A 15,783-nucleotide genomic window follows, 5' to 3' on the forward strand; every position below is an offset into this window, starting at 1 on the left:
CCATTTCTCCTCCTGGCGAACAACAGCTTGCACAGGGAGGACTGAACCGTTTGCCCGTTTCCAAAATGGCGGCCGGCAGCCAGGAGGGGGAAAAAGGCGGCGCACGGCGGGAGCGCGCGGTGCGGAGCGGCCGGCGGGAGCGGCGTATGGCGGCCGAGCAGGGACAAAACACCCCCGTCCTCGATAACAGAAACAACGGCGACTGTAATTCATAGTTTCGTAGAATGGCCCAGTACAGTCCAGTACGCCCCTGGACAGTATAGTGCAGACCTTAGAGGTCTTTTTGATGATCTTAGAGGTCTTCTTGATGTCCATAGAGATCCTCTGGATGATCTTATGTCTTTCTGATGATCTTAGAGGTCTTCTTGATGGCCTTAGAGGTCTTCTCCAACCTTGATGATTTGACAACTTCTGTCCTCCTGAAGGAGCTTTTGTCTCACTTCAGGACATGGTTTGATGACCATGACGGTGTTGGGTTGATGGTTGGACTTGATGACCTTAGAGGTCATCTTGATGCTCTTAGAGATCCTCCTGATGCTCTTAGAGATCTTCCTGATGCTCTTAGAGGTCTTCCTAATGACCCTAGAGGTCTTTTTGATGACCTTAGAGGTTGTGATGACCTTAGAGGTCGTCTTGATGATTCTTAGAGGTCTTCCTGGTGCTCTTAGAGCTTATCTTGATGGTCCTAGAGGACTTCTTTGTGATCTTCTCCAACCTTGATGACTCTGTGATGTTTGTCTCACCTGAGGGAGCTTTTGTCTCCCTTCAAGACATGGTTTGATGACCATGGAGGTGTTGGGTTGGTGGTTGGACTTGATGCTCTTAGAGGTCTTCCTAATGACCTTAGAAGTCTTTTAAATGACCTTAGAGGTTGTGATGACCTTAGAAGTCTTCTTGATGATTCTTAGAGGTCTTCCTGATGCTCTTAGAGGTTATCTTGATGGTTTATAGAAGGACTTCTTGGTTATCTTGGAGATCTTCTCCAACCTTGATGACTCTGTGATGTTTGTCTCACTTGAGACAGCTTTTGTCACCCTTCAGGACATGGTTTGATGACCATGGAGGTGTTGGGTTGATGCTTGGACCTGATGACCTCAGAGGTCTCCTCCAACCTTCCCAACTCCACTCTTCCAAGAGGTTTCTCAGCATCTTCTGGGCCTCTTCAGAAGATCCATCAGCAGAGGACACTGCTGAGCAGCTCCAGGTGTGGCCATCTCTCCTTGAGCAGCAAACAGGAAGCTGAGGCAACGGAGGAACCACAACGGAAGCCTCAGGTCCTGCCCCCTGGGAGCTCAACCAGCAACCAACACTTTGGCCTCCAGCAGGGCCCAGAGCAGAGCTGGTGGCCCAAGGTGGTTGCTCACAACTCAGCTTCTGCAGGGCCAAGCTACAGAGGGGTCTGGAGCCATGGGGGAGGCCAAGGGGATGAGGGCACCAAGGGCAAGGGCTGGCACCTGCCCTGGGGTCACAACAAGCCCAGGAAGGCTCCAGGCTGGGGGCAGAGGGGCTGGGAAGTGCCTGGGGGGAAAGGCCCTGGGGGGGTTGTTGGCAGAGGCTGGAGAGGAGCCAGGGGGTGCCCAGGGGGGCAAGGAGGGCAGCAGCAGCCTGGGCTGGAGCAGCAATGGTATGGGCAGCAGGAGCAGGGCAGGGCTTGTGCCCCTGGGCTGGGCACTGGGGAGGCCACAGCTGCAGTGCTGGGGGCAGGGTTGGGCTCCTGAGTGCCAGAAGGAGCTTGAGGGCTGGGGCAGGGCCAGGGCAGGGCAAGGAAGCTGGGGAGGGCTGTGGGGAAGGAGGAGAAGGCTGTGGAGAAGTTGTGAGGAGCAGCTGAGGGCCCTGGGGGGGTTGAGGCTGCAGCAGAGGAGGCTGAGGGGAGACCTTGTGGCTCTCTGCAGCTCCCTGAGAGCAGCTTGCAGCCAGCTGGGGCTCAAGGGCTGCTCCTGAGGGCTGGGCCAAGAGGAGATGGCCTCAGGTTGTGCCAGGGGAGCTTCAGCTTGGCCCTCAGCACCAAGTTGTGGCCCTGGAGGGGTGCCCAGGCCTGTGCCAGGCTGCCCAGGGCAGTGGTGGAGTGCCCCTGGCTGGAGGGGGTTGGCAGGTGTGGAGCTGTGGTGCTGAGGGCCCTGGGGGGGTGGTGCTGGGGCAGTGCTGGGCTCATGTTTGGCCTCCATCACCTTCCAAAGTGGTCTCCAACCCAACCCATTCCATGCTTCCATGGACAGAAGCTCGTGAAGCAACCTTGGTTCGCTTTTTGGGGGCTGTCCCAGCTCATCCCTCAGCTCCTAGGTGGAACCTGGTGGCTCCCAGCAGTTGGGGTGATGCAGCTGGGTGGGACAGAGGAGAACGTCAACCAAGGACCAGGCCCAGGGAGCCACCACCACCAATGGACCTTCCACTCCACCCAGGGTTGGCTCAGGGCTGGGTGGAGCTGCAGCATTGCTCAGCCTCAGGAAGTTTGAAGTTGGTTGCTTTGGTTTCCTTCCAAAACTGAACTCTCTCAAGAGCTGGGCTTGGCCTTGGGCCTCCTGATCACTGCTGCAGAGGAAGAGGAGGAGGAGGAGGAGGAGGAGGAGGCTCTGCTGATGTTTTGAGCCCAGGAGATGAAGTCACATCCTCCTGAAAGGAACCAACTGTTCCACCTCCTACTGCTTCTTCAGATGAGGCAAAAAAAAAAAAAAAAAAAACACAGAGTAGAAGAACTTGAGGTCCAAGCCAGGAGTAAAGCTCAGAAGGACATCAAGGAGCATCTGAAGCTCTTCCCAGCCACCTGCTGAGGAACTCCTCCCTTCTCTCTGCTCTGAGTCTCCTCTTGGAGCTCCAAACCACAGCATGAAACCAGGGAGGTGGGAGATGAAACCCTGGGGAGATGCCACCTGCAGTGCTGGGGACAGCTCTGGAGGGCTCAGCACAGGCAGGGAGCTGCTGGAGCAGGGCCAGAGGAGGTCACAGCCAGGCTGGCAGGGTGGAAGGGCTCTGCTGGGTGCCCAGGCTGGCAGAGCTGGGGGTGCCCAGCATGGAGGAGGCTCCAGGGAGACCTTCTGGTGGCCTTGGCAGGGCTGGAAGGGGCCCAGGAGCAAGCTGGGGACAGAGGTTGGAGCAGGAGCTGTGGGGCCAGGCCCAGGGGGGATGGTTTGGAGCTGCAAGAGAGAAGCTCTGGAGTAGATCTGAGGAAGTTCTTCAGCAGGAGGCTGGGGAGAGCCTGGGGGAGGTCCCCCAGAGGGGTGGGAGCTGCCCCCTGGCTGGCAGCAGCCCAGGGCAGGGGTTTGGGGCTCTGAGCTCTGCTTGGGGCTGGCCCTGCTGGCTGCAGGGGGTTGGGCTGGAGGAGCTTGGAAGGTGTCTGCAACCCAACCCATTCCAAGACTCTATGACCTCTGAATGTCCCTTGCCACCCAAACCCTTCCATGACTCCATGACCTCTGAAGGTGCTTTCAACCCAACCCATTCCATGACTCCCTCAAACCAGGTCCCACCAGAAGCTTGGTGCTCACCAGGACCACCCCACTGCAGGACCCTGAGCTCTGGGTTGACCAACAGCTTGAGGTTGCCTCATCCTTAGAACTTCTTCTTCCTCTTCTTTCTTTTTACTTTCTCCTTTCTCCTTTCTTCTTTCTCATTTCTTCTCTTTCCTCTTTCATCTTCTTTTCTTCTTCTTTCATCTTCTTTTCTTCTTTCTTCTTCTTTTCTTCTTTCTTCTTCTTTTCTTCTTTCTTCTTCTTTTCTTCTTTCTTCTTCTTTTCTTCTTTCTTCTTCTTTTCTTCTTTCTTCTTCTTTTCTTCTTTCTTCTTCTTTTCTTCTTTCTTCTTCTTTTCTTCTTTCTTCTTCTTTTCTTCTTTCTTCTTCTTTTCTTCTTTCTTCTTCTTTTCTTCTTTCTTCTTCTTTTCTTCTTTCTTCTTCTTTTCTTCTTTCTTCTTCTTTTCTTCTTTCTTCTTCTTTTCTTCTTTTCTTCTTCTTTTCTTCTTTCTTCTTCTTTTCTTCTTTCTTCTTCTTTTCTTCTTTCTTCTTCTTTTCTTCTTTCTTCTTCTTTTCTTCTTTCTTCTTCTTTCTTTTCTTCTTTCTTCTTCTTTTCTTCTTTCTTCTTCTTTTCTTCTTTCTTCTTCTTCTTTTCTTCTTCTTTCTTCTTCTTTTCTTCTTCCTTCTTCTTCTTTTCTTCTTTCTTCTTCTTCTTTTCTTCTTTCTTCTTCTTCTTTTCTTCTTTCTTCTTCTTCTTTTCTTCTTTCTTCTTCTTCTTTTCTTCTTTCTTCTTCTTCTTTTCTTCTTTCTTCTTCTTCTTTTCTTCTTTCTTCTTCTTCTTTTCTTCTTTCTTCTTCTTCTTTTCTTCTTTCTTCTTCTTCTTTTCTTCTTTCTTCTTCTTCTTTTCTTCTTTCTTCTTCTTCTTTTCTTCTTTCTTCTTCTTCTTTTCTTCTTTCTTCTTCTTCTTTTCTTCTTTCTTCTTCTTCTTTTCTTCTTTCTTCTTCTTGTCTTCCTTGTTTCTTCTTTTTTCCTTCTTCTTCCATGTTCTTTCTTCCTTCTTCTTCCTTCTTCTTCTTCTTAGGATGAGGAGGAGGCAACAAAGCTTCTGCTTCTTCCTGGTTGAACTCTCAGGTCTGAAGCTGTGGCTTCTGGGAGGCCTTTGGAGGACCTCATGGTGGCAGCTCCCAGTCCTTGCCTTGGGGTGGAGCTGCAGGTGGCACAGGGGAGCAAAGTTTGTCACCTTCTGTCCCTCCCTCCTCCTGATGCCACCAAGCAGGAAACGCCAGGCCCAGGGCACCTCTGCAAGCCAGGGCCACCACCCACCACCAGCAGCTCCCCACCAGAGGCCAAGGTAGGACCTGAGGGACTTTATCTCCCCTACCTTGGTCGTCCCCATGCTGCAGGACCTCTCATCCCCATGGACCGTGGGCTGGGGGGTTGGGGAGAGGCAGCAGAGCTTCTCCAGGTGCTTTTGGGTCACCAGAGCTTCTCCAGGTGCTTTTGGGTCACCAGAGCTTCTCCAGGTGCTTTTGGGTCACCAGAACTTCTCCAGGTGCTTTTGGGTCACCAGAACTTCTCCAGGTCTTTGGGGTCACCAGAGCTTCTCCAGGTCTTTGGGATCACCAGAACTTCTCCAGGTCTTTGGGGTCACCAGAACTTCTCCAGGTCTTTGGGATCACCAGAACTTCTCCAGGTCTTTGGGGTCACCAGAGCTTCTCCAGGTCTTTGGGATCACCAGAACTTCTCCAGGTCTTTGGGGTCACCAGAGCTTCTCCAGGTGCTTTTGGGTCACCAGAGCTTCTCCAGGTGCTTTTGGGTCACCAGAGCTTCTCCAGGTGCTTTTGGGATCACCAGAACTTCTCCAGGTCTTTGGGGTCACCAGAACTTCTCCAGGTCTTTGGGGTCACCAGAGCTTCCCCATGTGCTTCTGGGTCACCGGAACTTCTCCAGGGGCTTTCCATGTTGGGACTGGGAGGTTCTGTAGGATCTCACAGGGGTTCCCTCATCTTGACTCTTGATCACTAACTCATCAAGAGGAGGAGGAACCTTGGAGTCTTCTCAACCAGGTCTGGTTCTGCTGGCAACCTCTCATCATGGGGAGAAGTCCTTTCAGGTGGACATCTTGGCCCAAGAGGAGTTGGCCTGGAGTTGGACCCAGGTTGAGGTTGACCTTGAGGAACAATTTGTGCCCCTGGAGGCTTGTCCAAGCCTGGTCCAGGCTGCCCAGGTGGAGTCCCCATGGCTGGAGGGGTTTGGAAGCTGTGGAGCTGTGGTGCTGAGGGCCATGGGGTGGTGGTGCCCTGGGGCCATGCTTGGACTCCATCAGCTTCAAGGTCTTCTCCAACCCAACCCATTCCATGGTTCCATGACCTACCTGGTGCAGGGTTTAGGTTCTCCTGGGGCCATCCCCCATCAGGAGGGGTTGGTGAAGGCCAGCTGGAGACTTCCACACTACAAGAAGACCTCCTGGATCAAACCTGACCTACCCAAAGCTGGAGCCTAGAGAGGACCATGGAGCTCTGGGACACCATGGGCACACCATGGGCTTCCTCTGGGCAGCATTCTGGAAGAGCTCTTTGAGGACCCAGATGGTTTCTCATGGACACCTTGGCCAAGGAGCCCTGGGGGGGGGTTGAGGATGCAACCAGCTGGGTCCTGAGGACTTCCTTCCATCCACAGTCAACATCTGCCAGCTGGATGCTCCAATGTCCTCTCCAGAGGTCAACATCTTCCACTTGGATGTTCCAACCACCCCTCCACCACTCAACATCTCCCAGCTGGAAGGTCCTACAGCTGACCGCACCAACCAGCCCTGGCCAGGACCACAACCCCAAGCTGATGAGATCTTGGCCTCCAGCCCACCCCAGCAGACCTGGGCTGGAAGATCTCAGGTGCTGGTCTCCACCCTGGGCCACCTCCTGGGGCTGGGCACCATCTGGCGCTTCCCCTACCTGTGCTACCGCAACGGAGGAGGTGAGGCCCAGCTGGAGGTCCACATGGCTGGAGGTGGACCTCCAGGAACTGCTCCAACCTCCTGGGTGGAGGCCAAGAGCATGAGGAGATGGGGAGGGACAAGGTGGTGGTGCCCAAGGGGTTGTCTTCTCCAAGAGCTGGGTGGGATTTGGGGGTGGGGGTGGAGGGAGGGAGTCTTGTGGTGCTCAGCTGGAGACCACCACTTTAGTTCCACCATGAAGACCAGAGAGAAGGTTGCAACCTTCATGGGTCCCCCCCATGGAGCTTCTGGAGGATGTCTTCTGGGGTTGGGTCATGCAGGCCAGAGGTGTGGTTGGCTCTAGGGTGAGGTTGGAGCAGCCTCCAGCTCCAGCCTGGCTGGTTTTGGAGAATCATGGAAGGGTTGGAGAAGACCTCCAAGGTGATGGAGTCCAAGCATGGCCCCAGCACTGCCCCAGCACCACCACCCCAGGGCCCTCAGCACCACAGCTCCACACCTGCCAACCCCCTCCAGCCAGGGGCACTCCACCACTGCCCTGGGCAGCCTGGCACAGGCCTGGGCACCCCTCCAGGGCCACAACTTGGTGCTGAGGGCCAAGCTGAAGCTCCCCTGGCACAACCTGAGGCCATCTCCTCTTGGCCCAGCCCTCAGGAGCAGCCCTTGAGCCCCAGCTGGCTGCAAGCTGCTCTCAGGGAGCTGCAGAGAGCCACAAGGTCTCCCCTCAGCCTCCTCTGCTGCAGCCTCAACCCCCCCAGGGCCCTCAGCTGCTCCTCACAACTTCTCCACAGCCTTCTCCTCCTTCCCCACAGCCCTCCCCAGCTTCCTTGCCCTGCCCTGGCCCTGCCCCAGCCCTCAAGCTCCTTCTTGGAGCAAGGACTTCACATCTCCTCCCCACTCTGCTCCTCAGGATGGAAGAGATGCCTCCCCGGGAGGGTCCTGAGGCAGCCCCACCTCAGGACCTGGCATCTCCAGCACCCAGCCAAGCTCTGCCCCAAGGGACAAATTCCTCTGGGGTGCAAAGCTCAGCAGGGCCCTGCCTGGGGACTTGCCCCAGAGCTGCTTCCCAGAGCTGCTCAAAGGTCCTGTGGATGGGAGCCAGCAGGGAGCCTGGGAACAGCTCCAGCAGGGAAAGCTTCTGCTGGGGGCAGCAGGAGCAGGGCAGGGCTTGTGCCCCTGGGCTGGGCACTGGGGAGGCCACAGCTGCAGTGCTGGGGGCAGGGTTGGGCTCCTGAGTGCCAGAAGGAGCTTGAGGGCTGGGGCAGGGCCAGGGCAGGGCAAGGAAGCTGGGGAGGGCTGTGGGGAAGGAGGAGAAGGCTGTGGAGAAGTTGTGAGGAGCAGCTGAGGGCCCTGGGGGGGTTGAGGCTGCAGCAGAGGAGGCTGAGGGGAGACCTTGTGGCTCTCTGCAGCTCCCTGAGAGCAGCTTGCAGCCAGCTGGGGCTCAAGGGCTGCTCCTCAGGGATGGGATCCCCATGGGCTGAGGACCTCAGATCCCTGAGCATCCCATGGGCAGAAGGTCCTTCACCCATGACCATCCCTGAGGACCTCTCAGCAGCTCCACCCACCCCAGCCCCAAGCCACTCAGAACCCAGCAGCTCCCACCTCAACCTCCCACCCTTGGCCTCCTCCTCTGGGAAGGTCCTCCTGGGATGGCTCCAACCTCTCCTGCTCTCCTGGTGTCCTCCTTGGCCACCTGTCCCCCACCCATGGCTCCAACCCATGGAGATCTGAGCTCCAGAAGTTGGTGCTGCTCCAGCTGGCTTCTCCTTCCTTCCTTCCTCCCAAGGAATCTTCTTCGTCCCTTACCTCCTGCTGCTGCTCCTGGTGGGGTTGCCTCTGTTCCTGCTGGAGCTGAGCTTGGGACACTATGGAGCTGCTGGTCCCATCACGGTCTGGAAGCGTTGTCCTCTCCTGAAAGGTGAGGTTGGGCTTGGGGACACTTCTCCTGCCTGCTCCTACAGCTGCTGGGGCCACCTGGGACCATCTGGGGTGGTTGGTTGGTCAGGGTGGAAGAAGGGCATGGTGGAAGGTTGCTCATGGTGGAATGTTGGTCATAGTGGAGGGTTGGCCATGGTGGTTAGTTGGTCATGGAGGTCAGTTGGCCATGGTAGAAGGTTGGTCATGGTGGTTGGTTGGTCAGGATGGGCTGACCCTTTTCTGCTCACCCTTCTGCTGCAGGCATTGGTGTGGCTGCCCTCGTGGTGGCCTCCTTGGTGTCCCTCTACTCCAACGTCATCGTGGCTTGGGCTCTCTACTACCTGGGCTCTTCCTTCCAGAGCCCTCTGCCCTGGGCCTGTGGTGCTCCAGGGGCCATGGACAGCTGCCAGGTTGGTGGTTGGACCTCCCCAGGCCGTGTGGGACCTGGGCTGAAGGGTTGGAGCCCACCCCACCAGGCCCAGGCTGGCAGTCTCCCCTGGGAGCAGAGGAGAGCAGGGCTGGGTGGAGCTGGTGGCCACGTGGGACCCCAGGGCTGGTGGCAGTGGTGGAGGTGGTGACCTGCCAGGGTTGTTGTGCTGCAGAACAACTCAGAGAGGACAGCAGGGCCCAGCCCCTCGGAGATCTTCTGGAGGTAAGTCCCTGGGGGGGCAGCCCTGGGCTGGGGCTGGAGACCCAACCAGGCTCCAGCTCCCCAGGTCCTACAGGAGCCCAGGGGGTGGCAGAGGGTTTGGGGATCATGGAAGCATGGAATGGGCTGGGCTGGAGAAGACCTTGAAGATGATGGAGGCCAAGCATGGCTCCAGCACTGCCCCAGCACCACCACCCCAGGGCCCTCAGCACCACAGCTCCACACCTGCCAACCCCCTCCAGCCAGGGGCACTCCACCACTGCCCTGGGCAGCCTGGCACAGGCCTGGGCACCCCTCCAGGGCCACCACTTGGTGCTGAGGGCCAAGCTGAAGCTCCCCTGGCACAACCTGAGGCCATCTCCTCTTGGCCCAGCCCTCAGGAGCAGCCCTTGAGCCCCAGCTGGCTGCAAGCTGCTCTCAGGGAGCTGCAGAGAGCCACAAGGTCTCCCCTCAGCCTCCTCTGCTGCAGCCTCAACCCCCCCAGGGCCCTCAGCTGCTCCTCACAACTTCTCCACAGCCTTCTCCTCCTTCCCCACAGCCCTCCCCAGCTTCCTTGCCCTGCCCTGGCCCTGCCCCAGCCCTCAAGCTCCTTCTGGCACTCAGGAGCCCAACCCTGCCCCCAGCACTGCAGCTGTGGCCTCCCCAGTGCCCAGCCCAGGGGCACAATCCCAGTGCCAGGGATCCAGAAGTGATCCAATCCCTGCAGGAGAGGACTCTGCTCCTGGCTGGAGTCTCCATCCCTGGAGGGGTTTGGAAGCTGTGGAGCTGTGGTGCTGAGGGCCATGGGGTGGTGATGCCCTGGGGCAGGGCTGGGGCAGTGGTTGGGCTCCATCAGCTTCACCAAAACATTCCCAATCCAAACCTGTTTGTGACTGCATGGTGCAGGGGGGGGAGGGAGAGGGAGGAGAGGGAGAGGGAGGAGAGGGAGGAGAGGGAGGAGAGGGAGGAGAGGGAGGAGAGGGAGGAGAGGGAGAGGGAGGAGAGGGAGGAGAGGGAGGAGAGGGAGGAGAGGGAGGAGAGGGAGGAGAGGGAGGAGAGGGAGGAGAGGGAGAGGGAGGAGAGGGAGAGGGAGGAGAGGGAGAGGGAGGAGAGGGAGGAGAGGGAGAGGGAGGAGAGGGAGGAGAGGGAGAGGGAGGAGAGGGAGGAGAGGGAGAGGGAGGAGAGGGAGGAGAGGGGAGAGGGAGAGGGAGGAGAGGGAGAGGGAGAGGGAGGAGAGGGAGAGGGAGGAGAGGGAGGAGAGGGAGAGGGAGGAGAGGGAGGAGAGGGAGAGGGAGGAGAGGGAGAGGGAGGAGAGGGAGGAGAGGGAGGAGAGGGAGAGGGAGGGAGAGGGAGGAGAGGGAGAGGGGGGAGAGGGAGGAGAGGGAGAGGGAGGGAGGGAGGGGAGGGAGAGGGGAGGAGAGGGAGGAGAGGGAGGGGGGAGGGGGAGGGGAGGAGAGGGAGGGAGGGGGAGGGAGGGGAGGGGAGGAGGAGGGAGGGAGGGGGGAGAGGGAGGGAGGGAGGGGGGAGAGGGAGGAGGGGAGGGAGGGAGGAGGGGAGGAGAGGGAGGGAGGGGGGGGAGAGGGAGGAGGGGGGAGAGGGAGGGGAGGGGGAGGGAGGGAGGAGGGGAGGAGGGGAGGAGGGGGGGAGGGAGAGGGAGGGGAGGGAGGGAGGGGGGGGGGAGAGGGAGGAGGGGAGGGGAGGGAGGGGAGGGAGGGAGGGAGGGGAGGGGAGGGAGGGAGGAGAGGGGAGGGAGGGAGGGAGGAGAGGGAGGGGAGGAGAGGGAGGGGGGGGGAGGGGGGAGGGAGAGGGAGGAGAGGGGGAGGGGAGGGAGGGGGAGAGGGAGAGGGAGGAGAGGGAGAGGGGGGAGAGGGGGGAGAGGGAGAGGGGGGAGAGGGAGAGGGAGGAGAGGGAGAGGGAGGAGAGGGAGAGGGTGGTGCTGGGGGTTATGGGGGGGGGGGGGGGTGGTGCCCTGTGGCCATGGTTGGCATCCAGCAGCTTCCCTGAAGCCTCCCTAGCCCCACAGCCTGGGGGCAGTCCCTGCCCTGCTGCTGCTGCCCACAGCTGCTGCCCCAAGCCCAGGCTGCTGCAGGCCTCCCTGGTGACCTCCGGGGCAGAAGGGGTTGGGGGAGGACACTCTGGGGGTGGCCAAGGGTCCCTCAGCTCCTGCTGACCACTGTCCCACATCTCAGCCAGGAGGTCCTGGGGCTGACTCCCAGCTCAGGCCTCGCAGCCCCTGGCCCTGTGCAGTGGCCTCTGGCCCTGTGCCTGCTGGTGGCCTGGGTCTTGGTCTTCTTCTGCCTGCTGAAGGGCATCAGAACCTCAGGCAAGGTGAGGAGCAACCCCTGGGGACACCCCAAGGAGCTTCCAGGGTGCTGGAGCCAGGCTGAGCCCCCACTATGTCCTCCCCAGGTGCTTTACTTCACAGCCACCTTCCCCTACCTGTTCCTCCTCATCCTCACCATCCGAGCAGCCACCTTGGAGGGGTCTCTGGGTGGTGTCCACTTCTACCTCTCCTCAGACTGGAGCAGGCTGCAGAGGGCTCAGGTAGCTCCAACCCTGGGGGTGGGAGGGTTCCATGAGGGCAACCCCCCCAGGGGGGGCTTGGGGGAGCAGATGGAGGGCGTTGGAGGACACCTTCAGCCCTGGGTTGGAGGAGATCTTCAGCCCTGGGTTGGAGGAGACCTTCAGCCCTGGGTTGGAGGAGATCTTCACTTCATTGCCCAGCCTCAAGCTGTTGTCCTGCAGGTGTGGAGCGATGCAGCCTCTCAGGTCTTCTACTCCTTGGGCATTGGCTTTGGGGGGCTCCTCTCCATGGACTCCTACAACCAGTTGGACCCCAACATCATCAGGTGAGCAGGGGGAGGACAGGGGGGACCTGGAACACCCCAAGTTGGGTCTAGAGAGGAGCAAGATGACCGTGGGGAGGTCTAAACCCCATGGAGATGTCTAAAGCCCGAGGAGATGTCTCCATCTCCCTCCTCACCCCCTGGCTGTGGGTCTGTGCTGATCTCGACAGGGACACCTTGGCCATCACCCTGGGGAGCTTCTGCAGCAGCTTCTTCTCAGGCTTTGCCATCTTCTCAGGGCTGGGCCACATGGCCTGGAGGAAGAAGGTCTCCGTGGGCAGCGTCCTTGACTCAGGTGTGGCCCTGGGCAGGAGGTCAGTGGTGCCCTGGTGGAGGACCTCAGACCACAGATCTTCAGCCAAGCTCACAGCCAAGCTTGGCCACCACCCTGCTGGGCTCCACCTGGCCCAGCAGGACCTTCTCAAGACCTTCACCCCACCAGGACCTTCTTCAGACCTTGATCCCACCAGGACCTTCCTCAGACCTTCATCTCCCTCTATACACAGGTCCAGGGTTGGTGTTTGTGGTGTACCCTGAGGTCCTCTCCATGCTGCCAGGCTCTCCAGTCTGGGCCATCCTCTTCTTCTTGATGTTCCTCAAGCTGGGAGTGGACAACTTGGTGAATGGCAGCTTGGCAATCCCCAAGCCCTACCCCAGGCCTGGCCTCAGGGGGTGGAGGGGGCAGAGCCACCCTGTGCTGGGCAGGGAGGGGGCACCAGGGGCATGGAGCAGGAAGGTGATGGGCTGGAGGAGATGGGATAGGGAAGGAGTCATGGAAGTGGGATAGGGATGGAGCCATGGGGGTGGGACAGGGATGGAGTCACAGTGCTGGGCAGGGCTAGAGCTGTGCCTCCCCTCTGACATCTCCTGCCCCTCAGCTGAGGACTTTTGATGTCATCACCAGCTCCATCCTGGAGCAGGTCCCAGCCCTGCGTGGCTGGAGGAGGAAGATTCTGCTGCTGGCTGCTCTCTGCTCCTCCTTCTACCTCCTGGGGCTGCTGTTGGTCACCCAGGTAGGGCAGGAGCCTCTCAACCCCACCCCGACCCCAGTTGGGGTGACCTGGACCAGCTTCTTCTGCCCACCCCCAGCCTCTCCCCAAGCCCTCAGGTGGGAGGCTGGACCCTGGAGGTGACAGTGACCCCAGGCTGGGATGTCCCCCCCTGGTCTAAGCCATGCTCACCCTCCTCACCACCCAGGGTGGGATCTTCTGGCTAACCTTGCTGGACACCTTCAGCACAGGCTTTGGGCTGCTCATGGTCACCATCTCCATGTGCTTGGGAGTTGTCTTCTGCTATGGTGAGTGGAGCTCGGGGGGAGGGGCCTGGACTACCTTGGGGCCACCCCTGGGGGTGCTGGGACCCCTCTCTGTGGGGTGGTTGTGGCCCATTGGTTGTGGCTCTTGGTTGCCACCACACCAAGGTTTGGTGCTTCTTGGACTGGTGGCCAAGCTGGGGAGGGTTCAGCAGAGCTTGGAGTTGGGGTGGTCAAGGAGTGAGGCATGAGGGCATCCTTGGGACACCTCCAATGCTCCATCCCTGTCCCTCCAATGCTCCATCCTTATCCCACCTCCATGACTCCATCCTTATCCCACCTCCATAGCTCCATCCCTATCCCACCTCCATGACTCCATCCCTGTCCCACCCCCATGGCTCCATCCCTGTCCCACCTCCATGACTCCATCCCTGTCCCACCTCCATGACTCCATCCCTGTCCCTTCTCCATAGCTCCACCCCTGTCCCACCCCTGGCTGTGGTCCTCATCTCCCCCTGGCCTTCCTCAGGTGTGACTGAGTTCTGCCGGGACATCAGAGCCATGCTCTGCAGATGTCCTCCTTGGTGCAGCCACATCTTGGCCTACTTCAGGCTCTGCTGGACCTTCCTCACCCCCTGCACACTGCTGGTGAGCAGCACCAAGCCCCCCCCTGGGGCTGGGGGGCAGAACATCTCCTGTCCCACCACCACCTCTCCTTCTCCCTGAGGGCCACCTGGAGTAGGACTTCCCTTCTCCTGATGCCCTCCCAAGCCTCTCTGGGCTTGCTGGAGGGACTTTGAGGTGACTTTGAAGGTCCTTGTGGTGCCCAAGGTGGCCAAGCCCCCCCTCTGGTCATGCCAGGGCTGTGGTGGTGCCACCTTGGGTCCTGTCCCCTCTCCCCCCAGTTCTCTCTGCTCTACATCCTCCTGGACCTGCCCAGCCTGGCCCTGGGCCCTGGCAGCTCTGAGCAGCCAGCCTGGGCCAGCAGCCTGGGGCTCTGCATCAACCTCCTCAGCTGCCTGCAGCTCCCCCTCTGGGCCACACTGGCCCTGGGCCAGCAGGCAGGGAGCCTGAGCCAGGTGAGGCTGGCAGGGGACAGGGATGGGGCCAGGGGGACAGGGATGGGGTTAAGGGGACAGGGATGGGGACAGAGGGAGAGGGATGAGGGCAGGGGGCCAGGGATGGGGCCAGGGGACCTGTGAGAGACCCCAAGGCTGGAGCAAAGCTGCTGGAGCCCCTCAAGAGAGAAGCAGAGCTGAAGCCATGGGGGTGGGGCAGGAGCTCTTTGCCCTGCAGCCCTCCGTGGCCGTGCCCAGGGCTGCCTCCTCCCACCAGGACCTTGCCCTCAGCCCCAGGAGGCTTGGGAACACCTCCTGGAGCTCATCCTCAGCCTTCCTCTGCAGCGCTTCCAGAAGGCCTCCAGGTCCCTACGTTGCTGGAGGACAGCCAGGCCCCAGGGCACGGCCAGGGAGGACACCCCCAGCCCCTTCACCAGCACCACCACCAGCACCAGCAGGGACTGCCCCAGCCCACCCCACAGCAGCAGCAAGGCCTGAGGCCAACCCTGGAGAACCTCAGGTGCAAAGGACAGGATGGAGCTGGATCCAATCCCTGCAGGAGAGGACTCTGCTCCTGGCTGGAGTCTCCATCCCTGGAGGGGTTTGGAAGCTGTGGAGCTGTGGTGCTGAGGGCCATGGGGTGGTGGTGCCCTGGGGCAGGGCTGGGGCAGTGGTTGGGCTCCATCAGCTTCACCAAAACATTCCCAATCCAAACCTGTTTGTGACTGCATGGTGCAGGGCGGAGGGGAAGGTGGAGGGAGGGAGGAGGGGGATGAGGAGAGGGAGGAGAAGGAGAGGGGGAGGAGGAGGAGGGGGGAAAAGGAGCAGGAGGAGGAAGAGAGGAGGAGGACGAAGAGAGGAGGAGGAAGAGAGGAGGAGGAGAGGGGAGCAGAAGGAGAGAAGGAGGAGAAGGAGAGGGGGAGGAGGAGTAGGGAGAGTAGAAGGAGGAGAAGAAGGAGAGGAGGAGGGGAGGAGAGGAGGAGGGGAGGAGAAGGAGAGAAGAGAGCAGGAGAAGGAGAGAAGAGAGCAGGAGAAGGAGATGGGAGGGGAGGAGAAGGAGAGGGAGGAGGAAGAAGAGTAGGACAAGGGGGGGGAAGAGAGGAGAAGGAGGAGGGGGTGGAGGAGGAAGGGGAGGCAGAGAAGGAGGAGGAGGGAGACAAGAAAGAGAGGGAGGAGGCTGGTGCTGAGATGAAGGCCAGGCCAGGCTCAGGTCTCCCTCCAGGATTTGTTGGCTTCCAAAGTTGGCTTCCAAGGGGAGCAAGGTGCCAGGAACCCAACCCCAGAGCCTCCCTCTCCCCCTGCAGCCTGGGGGACCCCTGCCAAGCCAAGCTGCCCTCTTTGCTGAACCCCAACCCCCAACCTTCCCACCCAGCAGCATCTCCAGAAGCAGCCACCAGGGGCTCCAGATCCCCACCAGGGTCTCCAGATCCCCACCAAGGTCTCCAGGGCCCACCAGGAAGCAGCCAGCAGCAGAGGACAATCCTGGTGGTGCCAGCTGGTGCCAGGCCTCTCCCAGCCCCCTCCAACCCCCAACTGCAGGCACTTAAAGCCCTTGACCATGGAGAGTTGTCCACCTGCCACCCTGAAGCCCCCAACTGGAGACCTTCTTCTTCTCAAGAGCCACCCAGAGGGATTGACCTCCCCCTGGGGGCTTCCCACAGCCTCCTCTTCAGCCTCTGCCCCTCCTG

The 15,783-nt window shown here is 59.7% G+C and overlaps 1 protein-coding gene across 1 annotated transcript; it reads left to right on the forward strand.

Annotated features, from left to right (window-relative positions):
* Window positions 1-65: 65 nt before the first annotated feature.
* On the forward strand, window positions 66-14,111 carry LOC128980486 (sodium-dependent proline transporter-like; the record flags this gene model as incomplete). Its single annotated transcript, XM_054398956.1, has 14 exons — window positions 66-204; window positions 6,124-6,417; window positions 8,181-8,312; window positions 8,573-8,721; window positions 8,914-8,963; window positions 11,129-11,267; window positions 11,349-11,483; window positions 11,685-11,788; window positions 11,956-12,080; window positions 12,292-12,404; window positions 12,664-12,798; window positions 12,983-13,082; window positions 13,567-13,685; window positions 13,943-14,111. Coding segments are annotated over exons 1-14 (1,903 nt in total), but the record flags the coding sequence as incomplete, so codon positions are not given.
* Between the last annotated feature and the right edge of the window lie 1,672 nt (window positions 14,112-15,783).

Source organism: Indicator indicator, unplaced genomic scaffold (genome assembly GCF_027791375.1).
Source record: "Indicator indicator isolate 239-I01 unplaced genomic scaffold, UM_Iind_1.1 iindUn_scaffold_213, whole genome shotgun sequence".
NCBI lineage: Eukaryota > Metazoa > Chordata > Aves > Piciformes > Indicatoridae > Indicator > Indicator indicator.